The 17,179-nt window shown below is 38.8% G+C and overlaps 1 protein-coding gene across 6 annotated transcripts; it reads right to left on the minus strand.

Annotated features, from left to right (window-relative positions):
* Window positions 1-3,195: 3,195 nt before the first annotated feature.
* Window positions 3,196-16,389, minus strand: LOC135111372 (glycine N-methyltransferase-like). Of its 6 annotated transcripts, none has more exons than XM_064024581.1 (7): window positions 16,283-16,389; window positions 7,045-7,340; window positions 6,123-6,250; window positions 5,650-5,779; window positions 5,340-5,460; window positions 4,711-4,871; window positions 3,196-3,767 (listed from the first exon to the last, which is right to left on the minus strand). In XM_064024581.1, the coding sequence occupies exons 2-7, from the start codon at window positions 7,251-7,253 to the stop codon at window positions 3,599-3,601; spliced, it is 918 nt and encodes a 305-aa protein (XP_063880651.1). In that variant the 5' UTR covers window positions 7,254-7,340; window positions 16,283-16,389; the 3' UTR covers window positions 3,196-3,598. The 6 variants fall into 6 exon arrangements, with proteins under 6 accessions (XP_063880651.1, XP_063880648.1, XP_063880649.1 ...); XM_064024578.1 differs by lacking the exon at window positions 16,283-16,389 and adding an exon at window positions 13,905-14,095; XM_064024579.1 differs by lacking the exon at window positions 16,283-16,389 and adding an exon at window positions 13,854-13,905.
* Between the last annotated feature and the right edge of the window lie 790 nt (window positions 16,390-17,179).

Raw genomic sequence — 17,179 nt, forward strand, 5'->3', positions numbered from 1 at the left:
TGTGTGTGTGTGATTTACTTTATTTTCATTTTGAATAAAGCAAATAAATACTCATACACTATTATCAGCTGCCTATGCATTTATTCTTCCTATGTCTTTCATATTATTCATGAATTGAGACTTTTTTTTATGCAGGAGGGACACCAGCCAAGGGCAACAAAAACCTAATAAAAAAAAGGCCCACTGAGATGCTGGTCCCCGAATAGGGTCCAAAGCGGTAATCAAAATTTGAAGGATAAGTGTCTTGAAACCTCCATCTTAAAGGAGCTCAAGTCATAAGAGATGGAAATACTGAAGCAGGCAGGGAGTTCCAGAGTTTACCAGAGAAAGAGATGAATGATTGAGAATAATGGTTAACTCTTGCATTAGAGAGACAGACAGAATAGGGGTGAGATTGCCAGTAGTAGTAGTAGTAGTAGTAGTAGTAGTAACTGTAGTAGTACATAAGTCCACATAAGTTTTTGCTGGCTTCCTATAGTGTCAACTAGCCAGACACTTTGCATCACTCTGAAAAAGGTGAAAGTTTTGGACAATGTTAACTTACCAAACCTCAGCTTGTCTCAATAACATGAGTTTTCTTCATGTAATTCTTGATACTCTGTCTCCCTTCATTTTCTTAAGTTCTTAAGCAGAGCAAACTGGCAGCCATGCTGATAAAAAAAAAAAAAAAAAAAAAAAAAAAAATCATCTAAATAAAAATATAAGTTGCATATAGTAGAATCCCTCTTATCTGGCATCAACGGGACCGCCAACATGCTGGATACTTGAATATTGCCAGATACTTGAATAGAAGTGAAATTATGTCCACAATCACCATCCTACACTCACGCATCTTACCATAACAAAGATCAGTTGATCTTAATCAGCAGCTGATCTGATCAGCTGCTTAAGTGTAAGCACAACACGCTTCCTCTTTTCTACAACTTTAGGCATGATGAAGGCGTCAGGCAATAAACAGTGCACACATAGGACTGAGTCACTGAGTAAACACAGTGCAGTGGGCCGCGGGTGGCGCAAAGCAGTGCGCTCTGGTGGTGAGGGGACAAAGTATGCCTCGCACGGGAATTTTAATCGATTTTATGAGTACACATTGATTTTTTATTGATTTTAAGGCTCGGGGAAAAATGTGCCGGATACTTGAAGCTGCTGGATACTCGAATGCCGGATGAGAGGGATTTTACTGTATTAATTACTTTTCCTGTTTATCTTACTGCATGGTAAAAAAAAAAAAAAAAAAAAAAAAGGAAATTTGTAGTTATTTTCATGGACACTTTTTTTCTGGACAAAAGGAATTATTTTTCTTTTAGAATTTATTTTCTTTTGCAAAACAGTTCAAACTGTTTCTTATCACCAAATCTTAGGGTCAATGTTTTCAAGAAACAGAGGTGATCTATCAGGAAAAGCATCATAATTTAGCAAGAAAAGAAGTCAGTGTCTTGAGATGAAGGTAGAAGACAGAATCAAATGAAAATAAACCTTCAGTATCTGCACTCTATCACATCAATGAATTTAAAGTCAGTAGTTTTCTACAAAAGTACTGTACTCATAAACAGGATTAATATAAATAATGCTTGATTCTTATCAACAAAACAGTGAGCAGAATTGTGCAGAAGCCAATCAACAAATGAACACATCCATGTTACTAATTAAGAAGTAGAAAAATATGCAAACCACCATGTATGATAATGAGAACAATCCTTCTATTCACTGGAAACTGTAGCACTCTGCAAACAAGGTTAGCTTCTTGAAATACATGTAAAGGTACTGCAAAATATTTATAAGGAGAGGAATGCCAATACTAAAAGACTAGCAAAATAATCCCTGTGAAAATATCAAATAAAACTTAAACCATTCATGGCAGCATTGGAGGAAGCTTTAAGAATTTGGAATGGGATGAGACAAGAATGAAGATTGGTGGTGATAACCTGAACAATCAGATTTGTTGATGATACTAGTTCTTATGAGTGAATCAACAGATGAGCTTCAATAGATGATTTAGCAATCACATAGAGGAATCCAGAAAGTCTGAAGATGAATACAAAGAAAACAAAGGTAATTTTCAGCAATTACATGCCAGAACATGAAATGAGAATGAAGCAATAGAAAGTATCCATGAATATATCAACTTAGGAAGAAAATCAAAGTACAGAAAGAAAAAGGAAAGAAAAAGAATAGCAAAGAGATGAAATACTTTTGCACAATGCAGTGTGATTAAAACTAACCTACCACTCTCCTAAAAGACAAAGCCTTATAATCAATGTATTCTACTACAGTAGTTCAATTAGTAACATATGAATAAAGGACCTCGAATCTTACAGAAAGGAAAATTTCCATGTGCAAAGAGCAATGGAGAGAATACATAATGTTTGGCACAACATGGGGACACAGGGAGAATATGCATTAGAGCAGACCAAAATTGAATGCATGTTAACAGTAGGACATGTCATTCACCAAAAAGATACTAAGTGAATTTAAGAGTAATGGAATGGAAAAGAAAAAGAATACAGAAAGCAGGACAAACCAGATGGAGAGAGAAGATAAGAAAATGTTCTGAGGTGGCCTGGAATAGATAAGCAGCAAACAGGGAAGAATGGAATAGACTGGGAAGCCTTTTTCCTGCAGCCCACTCACTGCAACTGATCAAGATGACAAAGATGGCAATGAACAAATCCTACCAAGCTAATAAAACTCTAAGACCAAAGATTTTTCTCATAGGATCAGTTTAGAAAGATGAGATAAAGAGACAATACTTTTGTCGGCACTGAGGTGGAGTATGTGAATATTTATTGGTTTGCATCTGGTAAAACCAAAACTGTGAATGATTGGTGAGTATCTTAAGTTATGCAGCCAAATATCAAGACTGCCAGAGTGAAGCATTATAAAATTCAAGAAGTTCTAGTGCATGCAGTGTAAATTCACTTGTTTATGTTTTCTAACTAGATCAGCAACCATCACACTGGTTTAGTCCACAAGCAATCATTTTATTGTTTTTTACATAAATATAATTCTCTCTCTCTCTCTCTCTCTCTCTCTCTCTCTCTCTCTCTCTCTCTCTCTCTCTCTCTCTCTCTCTCTCTCTCTCAAAAATAAATAAATAAGTAAACAAATAATATAAACAAATAAAATAAAAATGAAAAAATGGATTAGAAACTATAAACAGAAATAAATAAATCAATGTTAAATAATAATCACAAAAAATCTGGATAACTGTATTGATATTTTTTTAAAGATTTCAAATAAAAAAAAACTGAGAAGAGAACCCTTCCAGACATGTTATGCTTAAGTACTCAAACAAAATGGCTGCCACTGCTGCTTCTATAAGCAATGGAATCAAATGAAAGACTAGGAAACTGAACTGACAAGACAAAGCAATCACAACTTGACTTGGTAATACAGAAAAATAGTAGAGAGAATTTCGTTAGAAGTGGTGACAATTTACATGATTGGGTTAGGAGATAAGAAGCCACAGTCCATACCATACAGACATCACAACCTTGCCTGCAACCTTCTCTGCCAAGCCACAACACCACCTCTCTCTCTCTCTCTCTCTCTCTCTCTCTCTCTCTCTCTCTCTCTCTCACACATCACATCACCAAGACTACTTCAGAGGCTTCATGATAACATGGACGTAAAATGCTGGATCATCAATCTCCCCGATGGCCTTAAAGTCTCCATAAACTGACTGTTTTGCCCCTTCACCAAATGCCTCTTGGAGAAGTTTGCTGAATGGGGCAACGCGATGAGGAAAGTAAGACAGGCGGAAGTTGCTGTGAGAGGAGAAGAAAAGGAAGTGTGAGTGAGAGGATTTTACATAGAATTACAATGTAGGTGACAATACTTTCACTACTGTGCACTGTCTGTTACATACCATGGTTCAAGAAATGACAAAAGAGAGTGGTGAAGAAAGTAAGAACAGTATGAAAGGGATGAAAAGAGAATGAAAGAGTGAAATCTGGGTAAGAGGGAATGCAAGAATAAGGAAAAACTATTCTCCTGCCATGGCTGTCTGCTTGAGGAAGTGCTTAGGAATAGGTATCAGATAAATAGATGGACAGTGATAGTGGGGTAGTTACCTATGATAGCAAAGTGATCATTCAAAACTGGGTCAGCTTTGCTTTCTGTCTATACACCTCTTTCTAAATTCCTAAATTCCTACTCATTTGAAGTTTATATCAATATTGCCCAGTATCAATTTTGGCAAAGTACAGTTGCCCAAAGTAGTGATGCCATATTTAACTAAATGTTTCTGAGAGAGAAAATAAGTACCACATCCTCAGTTCTTGTTCTTTTTGGTTCATTAATCAGTTTTAATTTCTATTCAAATTACAGCCATGACATTCACTGGAGTTCTTTATGTCATTCCTTGGCACTACTTGGGATGACTGTAGTGTATACATAGCCAATCTTAAAGGTTTGAATCTCAATTACTAGTTCATGTACAGCAATAAAAAATAACAGTATCAGCACATCCCTTCTGATTATCTTTGAAGCTTTATTTTATCAGATCCATCTACAGCAACAGCTTTGGAACTGTTATAGTTCTATTTATGGCAATGAAGATAATAACATCACATCCCTACTGACTATCTTAAAGTTTTGGAGCTGTTTTTAGTTTCCTCTATGGCATCAAAAATAATAATATCACATTCCTACTATTATAATACCATCATGATAATAAAGGCTTTTCTAATAAAATCTTCACCACATTACCTTTTCTTTTGTCCTTCAATCCGTCCCTTCTTTGCAATGTCAGAGTCTGTGTCATCCCGTGTCTCGGCTCCTCCTGTGTCCATGAGGTAGTCCAAAGTGACTAATGATGCCTTGCCATTGACGTAGAGAACTGATGTCTTGATATCCAAGATGTGCTTACTCTGGGGACAGAAGAGTGGAGCTGTTCAGGCTATCTGTGTAGGATTGTGTAAATGTGAACAAATGGAATGAACTCAGTGAAGACATTGTCAATGCTGTAACTGTCCATGCTTTTAAGACCAAACTGGATAAATATAGGGACGGGATACTATGAGATCACTCACCTCCTGTAAACCACAACTAGGTAAACACACACACACAAACACACACACACACACACACACACACACACACACACACACACACACACACACACACACACACACATACACACACAGTGCAGTGACTCATGAAGCTGTGTGTGCAAGGAACATTCACAGCTTTAAAAATAATTATGACAAATTAACTTTAAAAGAAGGGACATTACAAGCTTGACCCAATCCTGTAAAAATACAATTAGCTAAGAACATATATGTACACACACACACAAAATTAAAATACACATTCTTATTTATAGTAAGCTTACTAACATTATAGTAGATATTTTGTGAAGGCGCAGAACCCGTATCAACGATGTAGTCATAGTTGCGGTGATCAATGACTAAGATTCCACCAGGCTTGACCATCTCAGCAAAGTTATGGAGTGCCAGTCTGGAATGGGTTGCTTTGTGAGCTGACCAGTATTCGTACTTGAATCTGTGTTTGTCCTTTATTGCTCATATCTAATATCTCAGACTGGTCTCCTGAGATATCTGGCAAGTGAGCAGATCAGTATTCATATTTGAATCTGTGTCTGTCCTTTATTACTCATATCTGTCTCTGTCTCTCTTTGTCTCTCACCTGTGCTCAGACTGGTCTCCTGAGAGATCTGGCAAGTGAGCAAAAGAATTTCCAAGGCAAACAACTGCATCAAATGTTCCTTGACCCTCAATGTCATCAGGGAGTGTCAGCCAGTTGGCTTCTTCAATAACTGGAGGAGAGAGATGCATCTATGGTAGTTGGTTGGTGGTAATAATATAGCATAGCAGTGGTGGTTAGTGGTGGAAGCAGCAGTCATGATAGCACCAGAATGTGTTGTGTGAAATGAAGAAACTGACAGTGCAGAAAGGTAAAGACAAAATAAAGAGGTATAAGATGATAGATACATAGCAAGATCAACACAGTTTTGTTAGGTTGCTTGAGAAGTTGGACCATCTTTAGTACAAAACTAGCTGAACTCCCCACCCCCCCTTCTCTCTCTCTCTCTCTCTATAAACCTATCTTTGTCTATCCCTTCACCTCCTCACTACTGAAGCTCCACCTCTCTCTCTTACCCCAGTTGTCAAAGGCTGTTTCTTTTCTACGCTGCCACCTTGTCTTCAGTGCATACTTGAGCATCTTGTCTGACAGATCCACGCTGGTTACCTGAAATCCTTCTTCCAATAGCATTATGCTGTCCACCCTGCAATCATGATGGTTAGTGTTAACATAATCATGACTGAATAACAGTTATGCATTTTCCTTCACCCAAATCATTCACTCAAACATAAACATATCACCACAGACAGTTTTGAATAAATGAGATTAAGATTACAAGAAATATGATAGAACAGATGCTGGGAATATATGAAAAGGCAAGGATTGGAATGTGAGTTTGAATACAAGCAAGTGGAGGCTCTTCTCCCAAGGCCACCCCATCCAGAGAGCTCCCAGGAACAATAACCAGAATACACCACAGTAGACACCAGATGAGAGGCCATCCATCATAACACAACAATGAACTTGTAAAAATACAAAAGAAAATAACAGATCTGAGTATACACCTCAGAGAATGGCAGTTTGAAAAGGTTAAACAGTAGCACAACCACAGAGGCTGTTGATGCTGCTGATGTTGATGGTGATGTATCTATGGTTGGATAAACCATTTGTAAACTATAAGCCACTTGAAAATCATTCTCTTCATTATGTTCTCATGGGAGCCAACACCTGCTGTTAGATATGAACAATGGAGTGGTAGTACAGATACAGAAAAATGGTATCGTATGTTCAGCAGTGCTCACTTTGGAAATACTGATCTTAAAAGTAATTTGAAGAAGTGCACTGTGATTTGATAAAATTATCCAAGATTAGCACATTTGCTCAAGTAACCAAGAGATGGTCCCCCTTTGCGACAGATATAACCGCCACCACCATAACCAAGTCCCAACAAACTGTAGAAGATGAATACATAAGAAGCAAAACAATCTTAACACCTACCCAGTGCCACATGCCACATCCAGAATGTTGTGGCAATTCTGTTTCCGCAGAAGCTGAACAATGAAATTGCGATACACTTGCGTCCGCTGGTTTTTGTCACCGATGTAAACTTCCCAGAGTTTGGCTGCTGTGCCATCAGCGTACTGGTCCTTCAAACCTTCAGCTGGGATGCCAAGGGTTCGGGTGCGATACACTCTGTTGTCAGTCATCTTTGTGGTGGTGTGGTAGCGGTGTGGCAGTTGTCAGCAGCTGGGCTACACCTGCCTGTTGTTGGGTTGTAGTGCGTTGTGTTGAATCTGTTAATGGAGAAATATTGGTTGTTAGCATTCCATATGTAGGTTCCCTCAGTAATTATATTTTATAAGTAAGCTATAAATGAAGATTAATATCCCATCCAAAGCAATGACTGAAAATACTATCAGTAAATTGATAAAAATCTATCCAGAAAATAAAGCTACGTTCTGAAAGGACCTCTCTCTCTCTCTCTCTCTCTCTCTCTCTCTCTCTCTCTCTCTCTCTCTCTCTCTCTCTCTCTCTCTCTCTCTCTCTTTTGAGGAGCTATTTGACACTAACTACCTTTAATTTTGTAGTAGCAGCATAATGTGGCCTTAAACAATACTAGAATTTGACCTGTGATGATAGGAGATGGATGAATACTTTGCTTTAATGGGTAAAGTTCAATCAAGTCCTGGGGCTGCTGCAGTAAGGTTTTGCACATACCCTTAGCACTCCTTGACCCTCAGCTATATCAAAGAATGGTTACACTGGCAGCACTTAATCTACATAGATTTATCTTTAGCCTTTTTAGACAAGACAAATATTCTAAAAAGTACAGATACCGTGAGCAGAAGTTAGATGTACATCATTATTATAACCTTGAATTTTCAAAGTGAAGAGGATTGACATGAAATCTAAGGTGAAAAGCATTGAGGTGCAATATAACTAACAATAAAATGGTGATCACAGGCCTTCATTATACACAAGATTACCTAATCAAGCAGCAACTGGTAGTGTTACCTTCAGCAAAATAATAAGTGTGTTGCTCAAGCAGCCTCACAATTCTGACTGTGAGGAGTTCACACACCCCTATACACTGCTCTTCTCTGATCTACTATCATGGTTCCTCAAGTACCTATATAAGTGATTAGATAAAGGATGATTACATATGAGATGTATGATATTTAGTTCCCAGAGGCCCAACATACATATAAATAAAGGAAAATCCCACTCAGTACTCTTCATGAGAGGACAGAGCTACATAGTGACTTGCTTCCTTACAAAGCCACCAAGTCAACTGACTTTGGGTTATGCCACCTTTACATGATCAATCAGTGTAGGTCTAGCAGTCTTCTTGCTCAGAGTCCATTCCCTCAGATTTAACACTAAAATTTTCAGAAATTTCCACATCTCTTCTCTAATCAATCTGACAAGGTTTCTGAAGTCTAATTTTACATGAACTGCCCAGTGTGTTTCTTTACATCCATCCAAGAGAACACATGCTGAGCACCATTTTTCATGAAAGCCAAGCTAGGCCTCACCCTCTTCAGAAAAAGCCTTGTCTCTGAGCATTTCCTCTGACTGTCAACTCAATGCACTGAGCTGTCCTGGCCAGACACCAGGCAGGGCAGCTGCCAGGCAGCAGGAGGGATTTTCAACACCATCACAGCTGGCTCCCTCAATTTCTTCCATCCATTCCAAACTCCTTCTTCAAGGATGGCTCCTGCTCCACCCCCTACATCAGTCAAATCAGACAAGGCAGAACCCACCCTCAATATTGCTATTTTGCACACTTGCTCAACTCTTTGGTTTGCACAACACACATTACAAGTAAAATCGATGATACTTATCATAATTATTCCACCACAAGATCCCATATCTTGTGGTGTATGTATGCATTTACACAATCTCATGTAATGCATCTCATTTGTATGCATTTACACAATCTCATGTAATGCAAGGGGAAGAATAATTACTTGCATCCTGCTTGCTGTACTTGACAGACACGCAGTTCACTGTGTACTAGGATTCAAGAGTAAAATTCAAGTATTTTGTAATTGAAATAAACAAATGAATTAATACATTTTCCTGGCAAAGAGAATAAAAAATTTACCTGCATCCTAGTGAGTCAATTGCACATCAAAACAAACTCCATTAAATGCTGCTATCACACTACTGTTCACTTTACAAAGTTCTCATGAGCATAACTGAAACAGTTAAAAACAATATCCAAACAATGTTACCAGATTTTTTAAACAAAAGTCATGAAAAGTCACAGATTTTCACCTATAATAGCCTCTTTGTCACTATGTATTTATGTGTTCTTATATAACATAATTAACTTGATGTCTTATAAGTATGAAACCCAATTTTGATCTCACCAGTCCAAACAAAATGCAAAATAAATAATTTATAAACAGCCCAATCCATTACTTTTTGCCACACCTGGCAACACTATTGTACCCATGTAAAAATAGTGAGTGAGCGAGACATGACCTAATGTGTCTGAACTGTACGTGATAGTAAACTTCATTAAATGCTTTCATCACACTATAATTCAATGTACATTCTCAAGAGCATTACTGAAACAATTTAAAATAATACCCAAGTAAAAACAGTAGGCGAGTGAGACATGACCTGTATCTTAATGTATCTGAACTATGAATGACAGCAAATTCCACTAAATGCCATCATCACACCACAGTTTACTGTATACATTCTCAAGGGCATTACTGAAACAAGTAATACTGACAATATCCAAGTAAAAACAGTAAGTGAATATGGCATGGATGTGGAATGAACATCAAAGATCTAAAATTCCTGCAGTGGAGACAAGTTATTGGAGAATGACTGGGAGTGTGAAGATGAGATAAATTTCATTATACTAAAAAACAAAATTATTTTGCTGAGAAGGCTGTTGATACAATGCTTGCACTGATACAGCAGAAGACCTATCAACACTATGTACCCTACTTGTGACCAATTATGACTCTTTCAGTACTACTATTCATGCATGACATTTGTCATGTCTAGCAATCTCATCCATTTCTCATGTGGGGTTGTACTTCTTGTCCCTCATATCTGCTTCAGGTTAATTTCTGTCTCAAAATTCAAAATGATTTATACATTTGTAATTTTTTTTTTAATTCCTACTATTTGTACTTCTATTACTGCAATGAGACAAGATAAGTGTCATCCCCTTAATCCTTTAAGATACACCGGTGCCACTGAATTTTTTCACAAAATGCAAGTTAAACAGATGGTTCTGATTTTAACTTTTCATTACATGATAAATTTTGTCATTTAGGAAAGTCAATGGCAGAGTATTCAGCACACAGCCAAGGTAGTCCTAATTAGATAGCCAAGGTTGAAGTGTGCCAGAAGCTGGTAATTTTTCAAGCTGTTTGGAAGCAGCTTGGGTGCACTATATAACAATCATCGGATTATGAAGGCTGTGCAAATGTATTCTCTTCCTGTTATGTTTAAAACTTACACAAATGTCATTGAAATCTAAGCTATATTTACTTATTTATTTATTTTATTTTTTTTATATTTATTCCATAGTAATTTTGTCCAACTTCCTCCAAGTGATAATAAAGAACAAAAAGACTTAGGATGACTGAAACAAGCAAGTTAGTGCTATAAAGACAAGAAAATCACAAAATGGCAAAAAAAAATAAAAAAATAAAAAATCTAGTAAAAAAGCAAGGAACATTCACAAGCAAAATCATGAGACCTCCACCAAGAGACAAGGTATAAATATAATAATGCATAAGATATAAGTGAAGCATTCCTCCTCTCTCTCTCTCTCTCTCTCTCTCTCTCTCTCTCTCTCTCTCTCTCTCTCTCTCTCTCTCTCTCTCTCTCTCTCTCTCTATCTAAACTCAGCCTGACACTTGCCACTTCTCTCTTCCCCTTTAAAGAATAAAGAGCTGCTAAGCACAATATCTGCCAAAGAAATCAATGCTTTCAACAAACTGCCACAATAAATCATTGATAAATGAGGACACCAATGAATATGAGAGGCCTGGTGTACCTGAACCTTATCACTCACATATGTAGTATTCAAGATGTATTATCAGGGCACATTCCACATTCTCAACACATATACACTCAGTATTGTTTTTGTTTTTTTCTCTCCCCTCTGTTTGATGGTGTCATCATATTTTTGTGTAAGTCTTGCATTTCAGAGTTGCAGGTCTTTATAAAATGAAAAGATCCATGAGATGGTGTAGTTTTATTATATCCCTGAAGTGTTACTCTCATAGAACACGTACTAGATAAATTATATAAGACATATACCTTTCATATTGTAAACAGAGCAATATGAGAGAACCTAGTACATTTATTATGGAACAGGGATGGAATGTACTTTAACTAGGAAGGCCGAGATGATCAGGATTTTAGATATGTAAATGGAAGATGTTGGGAACCCTGAGAGGCTACTGACAGACAGTGTGTGTAAAATGAAAGGAGCCTCAGAAGCTCTTATTCCCCATGAGAAGGAAGGAGAGTAGGAGGATCGTGAACAATGACCCATTTGTATAAGGTGACCTAGGGGATGTTAAGATCAAGGAATCCTAAAAGTCTTCTAGAGCTGTTGTGAAGGGGCCCTGGTATATGCAGAAGTGTAGGACAAGATTCCATTGGTTGCAGCTAAACTGGGGGGCTGCAGACACTGGACCCACCCTGGAATATTGGTGGATCCCAAGGAAGTCCTGGGATCTGAAGGATTACCACAGAGTCGATGTGGGAGATAACCACAAGTGGGGATAGTAACGCAACCTTGGACAGAGGACTGGATAGGATACTTGTCATGCTCCTGTAACACCACCCCAGAGCCAGGACTGATAAGGGTGAATGAAGCAGACTGAACCCACCCGGAAAGTTGAGTCCCAAAAGGACTCATTGGCATGACAGTGCAGAGAATTGATAAGTCCTCCAGGTAGCCATAATACAGAATGAATGGAAAACTTTGAAAACCCAAGGGAGAGAAGAGTGAATGGGCAGCAACCCAAAACCCTTTAAGATCTACTGAGGGAACTATAAAATATAAAGGAAAGAGATATGGGGGGAGATTTTTTTTAGTAATTAAGAGATGGGCAGAGTATTACAGTATTTGGCTTGGAGGGGCAATTCTCAGCAGTTCTCCCTGAAAATCTACCCAGCTCCCATCCATTTTCCTCCATTTAAATCACACATACAGTACATCTCTAGTTCACTTCCACATGGGAGTTAACCCATAACAAGACTATCTGTGATCATTTTCCAAAAACCGGGTTGAGGAGGATTTAGGGTAGGTATAATAGTGAAAAGGAGAAAGGAAGACAAACCCAATAATAAAAAGTAGTTCCTAGAGGAAGAGACAGCCAATAAGATGAGGCCATGTCAAGCTAAGGAAGAAGAGGAAGAGGAAGGGATGTGACACAAGGCACCATGTTAGTCCCTCGCCCTCTTTCTGACTCCAGCTTGCATCCAGGGCAGACCTTCCTACTTCTACCTGCTGTGCTAATTCACGTGGCCTACCCAGCAGACATGGCACAACCAGTGGCAACCACAGTCGCCATGAGGTAACTCTGAAGTAACAGCAGTCACAGTGGCAACTACAAAGATCAGCAATTTACTCTCCATAGATGTGGCCTTAACCACCACAGTCACATCAAGAGGCAATAGGGGAGGAGGCTCTGCCACTTGACACCTATTCCCCCCCGACGTGGCCTTAACCACCATAGCCACTTCAAGAGGCAATAAGGGAGGAGGCTCTGCCGCTTGACACCTATCTGGTGGGGTGACACAAGCCATCTCCTTGAGAAGGATACCAGAATCAGCATCACAGAATCTAAGCACTTCCCTCCACCCACCACCATTCACCAACTGACAACTAAGCATTCCCAGGTTCCCTTGTCTTCTTTTAGGTTAGAACAGGTACTGTTCCCCCTCTCCTGGTCACCATCCAGAGTGAGGGATAGTTATGTAGGGTCACCCTCTATTGGAACAATAGTTTCAACACCTCCTCAGCCTGGGTGCTTAGGGCTTCCTAACCAACCACAATTTATTTATTCATATTTTTGTAAACTACCAAAATCACCACCCCTTATTTTCTTTTCACCTCCTCCTCCTTGGCAGAGAAACTCCTGATTTTTTTTTTTATTGCTACAGTCACTAATAATTATCCACATATCATTTGGGAATTCCTAATATGTGACTGGGTAAGCTGGCAAACTTTCAACTACTAACAGGCTTTGGGTGCTGTCCAGAAGAGCAGGGAAGGCAAGTTTGATTTTTGATGATTTGCAATGTGACTTGACAAGAATATCATAAAACATGGGAAAGATGTACTTCTTGATCACAAACTTCATTACAAAATGACCAGAATCACCTACACCATCACAAAGAAAAAAAGTTTGCATGGAGGAAAAATTGAAAGAGATCATTAGTAAGAAAACATACCACATGGGAAAAGTCTACTTCTTGACCACAAACTTCAGTATCAAATGACCAGAATCACCTACACCATCACACAGAGAAGTTTGCTTGAAAAATGTGTGGATCTACTGCCAAACAGAATTGAGTCAGTCCTCAAAAACTATAAACATTGATATACATTAGTCCCACAGTTAAATACTTTCACATTCCTCATAGAATCCAATAAAATATATTTCCAATAGTAGAGGCTGAGTAAAAGCTGTGAGAGGGAGAGAGAGCAGTTAATCTCCACACCAAACACTGATCTGATAAGCCTACGACCAGGAGCAATGCAGAGCTAGACATGACAGGCCTGTTGGGCGAAGAGAGAGTGAGTGTGCACCCACCTGTCAACACCGAGCTCACCTGTTCACCCCAAACACACCACACACACTCACCTTGAGCAACGCTGGGTACATTTAAGATCACGATATAACCGCTTATTTCTGGTTAGAACTCCTTAGTAAACTTTTCGTGTACTTGTACGTTATCTGCTTTTATCTGTCACAATCTGCCACACTGGTCCACCCGACCACTTGTAGGTGTACGCGTGTCGCCGCATCAGCTGACGACTGATTCCCTCAGCTGCCACCTCGCGGCCTCCTCCTCCTCCTCTTGGGACCTGTGACTCTCTCTCTCTCTCTCTCTCTCTCTCTCTCTCTCTCTCTCTACGTTCTCAAGGAGCCAGTGAATAGTAGAACACTATTGCATCTTACACCAATAAACATTATTCCACATAAGAAACACAACTCCTCTCAGCACAACAGCATTGATGGTGTGAGTTTAAACACCAATTTAATCTGTCCTTGAATGAAAGGCAATCTTGGTTTCCTTCTTCTTCTTCTTCTTCTTCTTCTTCTCCTCTTCTTTCTTTCTTTTTTTTTTTATGATATTTTAACATTTTAATATACTCATTGCCATCCAGTTTATTTAATTTTATTTTTCCTAAATGTTCGTTAATATATTTTTTCAGCATATTTATTTATCACGATTGCAGCACACTTGAGACATGGAGTATTATCATTGTTATTGTTGCTGCAACTAGAAAGTTACAGAGACAGGTGAGAGAAAAAAAAGTCTTGTGCAGCGAGGCCGAGGGAGGACGGGAGGCATACTACTACTACTACTACTACTACTACTACTACTACTACTATCACTACTACTACTACTACTTCTACTACTACTACTACTACTATCACGCAATATACCTACCTAAATGCGTCTCTCTCTCTCTCTCTCTCTCTCTCTCTCTCTCTCTCTCTCTCTCTCTCTCTCTCTCTCTCTCTCTCTTCTGTATAATTATCGGTCATGAAGAGATGTCAATAAATTATTTCCTCTTGCCAATATGAGACTCGGCATTATCGGCTAAGCAGCAACAAGTAGTAGGGTTTGTCAAAATAATCTCCAGCATTTTTTTTTTTTTTTTAATGGAGGAACACTGGCCAAGGGCAACGAAAATACAATAAAAAAAATAATAAAAAAAAAGCCCACTGAGATGCCAGCCCCAGAAAAGGGTCCAAAGCGGTAGTAAAAAATTGAAGGATAAATGTCTTGAAACCTCCCTCTTGAAGGAATTCAAGTCATAGGAAGGTGGAAATACAGAAGCTGGCAGGGAGTTCTAGAGTTTACCACAGAAAGAGATGAATGATTGAGATTACTGGTTAACTCTTGCATTAGAGAGATGGACAGAATAGGGGTGAGAGAAAGAAAGTCTTGTGCAGCGAGGCCGAGAGAGGACGGGAGGCATGCAGTTAGCAAGATCAGAAGAGCAGTTAGCATGAAAATAGCGGTAGAAGACAGCTAGAGATGCAACACTGCGGCGATGAGAGAGAGGCTGAAGACAATCAGTTAGAAGAGGAGTTGATGAGACGAAAAACTTTTGATTCCACCCTGTCTAGAAGAGCGATATGAGTGGAATCCCCGCAGACATGTGAAGCATACTCCATACATGGACCGATAAGGCCCTTGTAGAGTTAGAAGCTGGAGGGGGGGGATGAGGAGTGAGAAAAACTGGCGGAGACGTCTCAGAACACCTAGTTTCATAGCCGTTTTAGCTAGAGATGAGATGTGAAGTTTCCAGTTCAGATTATAAGTAAAGGACTGACCGAGGATGTTTAGTGTAGAAGAGGGGGACAGTTGAGTGTCATTGAAGAGGGGATAGTTGTCTGGAAGATTGTGTCGAGTTGATAGATGGAGGAATTGAGTTTTTGAGGCATTGAACAATACAAAGTTTTTGCTTTGCCCCAACCAAAAGTTTTAGAAAGATCAGAAATCAGGCGTTCTGTGGCTTCCCAGCGTGAAATGTTTACTTCCATGAAAAGACTGAAAAGCGCAGGGTGGTATCATCAGCGTAGGAGTGGATAGGACAAGAAGTTTGGTTTAGGTCATTGATGAATAATAAGAAGAGAGTGGGGTGACAGGACAGAACCCTGAGGAACACCACTATCAATGGATTTAGAACAGTGACCGTCTACCACAGAAGCAACAGAACGGTCAGAAAGGAAACTTGAGATGAAGTTACAGAGAGAAGGATAGAAGCCGTAGGAGGATAATTTGGATATCAAAGCTTTGTGCCAGACTCTATCAAAAGCTTTCGATATATCCAAGGCAACAGCAAAAGTTTCACCAAAATCTCTAAAAGAGAATGACCAAGACTCAGTAAGGAAAGTTGTTCCTTCTCACTTCATTCCAACACTTCCATGTTCACCGTTTTCAGGCATATAAAGTGGACTGTGAAAGACAGGCGCATCTCCCGCAGTGTGTTGGGAACTCTTACCTCGACACAGATTATGACACGTGACGTCTTAAAAAAAAAAGGCAGCTGAAGTCTTCAGAGTAACGCTGTGTCCAGTTATGGCGCAGCACGGCAAGATAAGAGCCGATGACCTGAGTGATGGCCGTCAGAAGTGTTTTCAATATCCTGATGACAGATGTGCAGATGATATCCCCAAGTACTACTATTAACGTGTGTTTATATATATATATATATATATATATATATATATATATATATATATATATATATATATATATATATATATATATATATATATATATATATATATATATATATATATATATAGTATTATTATGTGTTCAGTTTCAATAAAGATACAAATGGAAAAAAGATCTGTTAATACTATATAAGTAAATATGGGGTAAAATCTAGCAGCCGTCTTCTTTAAAGAACTCTGAACCTCCTGAGAAGAAAATAAAGCGCTTGTTATGAATTAACTGACTGAAAATAAAATAAAAGCACCAAACCACCATTCCTTATGACAGGGGAGCAATGTATTGTACATGCATAGGTTTAATCACATCCCCAAGTATATCTGCCAGCTTCTGTGACAGGGCCTGATAGCAAAATTCACTCTGCCACACTGCTATAAACTAATCGTCTTCTCTGCGGTCTTCCTAATCAACACTGACAATGGGAGAACAATCTCTTTCATAACCCTTAGTACTGCACCACTATTCTTCCATTTACAACTGCTCTCTTCATTTTGATCATGTGCAGTGTAAACTCTCTCTCTCTCTCTCTCTCTCTCTGCAAACATCCCTCTTCAAGCATTAAGCACTTTCTTTACACTGTCCATCCATCTCATTCATGGTCTGATCCAGTTTGCTATTTGTTTTTCCAAGTCTCTTTTGTACATCTTCATTTCTAATTCAA

The sequence above is a fragment of the Scylla paramamosain genome, chromosome 22, assembly GCF_035594125.1.
Source record: "Scylla paramamosain isolate STU-SP2022 chromosome 22, ASM3559412v1, whole genome shotgun sequence".
Taxonomy (NCBI): domain Eukaryota; kingdom Metazoa; phylum Arthropoda; class Malacostraca; order Decapoda; family Portunidae; genus Scylla; species Scylla paramamosain.

Bases quoted from the DNA above. Each gene is read 5' to 3' on its own strand.
- LOC135111372 (XM_064024581.1), bottom strand. From the start codon at position 7,253: ATGACTGACAACAGAGTGTATCGCACCCGAACCCTTGGCATCCCAGCT. The intron at 5,780-6,122 runs GTAAGAGAGAGA...TCTCTCCTCCAG, and splicing joins AACAGCCTTTGACAACTGGG to TTATTGAAGAAGCCAACTGG. The intron at 5,461-5,649 runs GTGAGAGACAAA...AACCCATTCCAG, and splicing joins GGAGACCAGTCTGAGCACAG to ACTGGCACTCCATAACTTTG.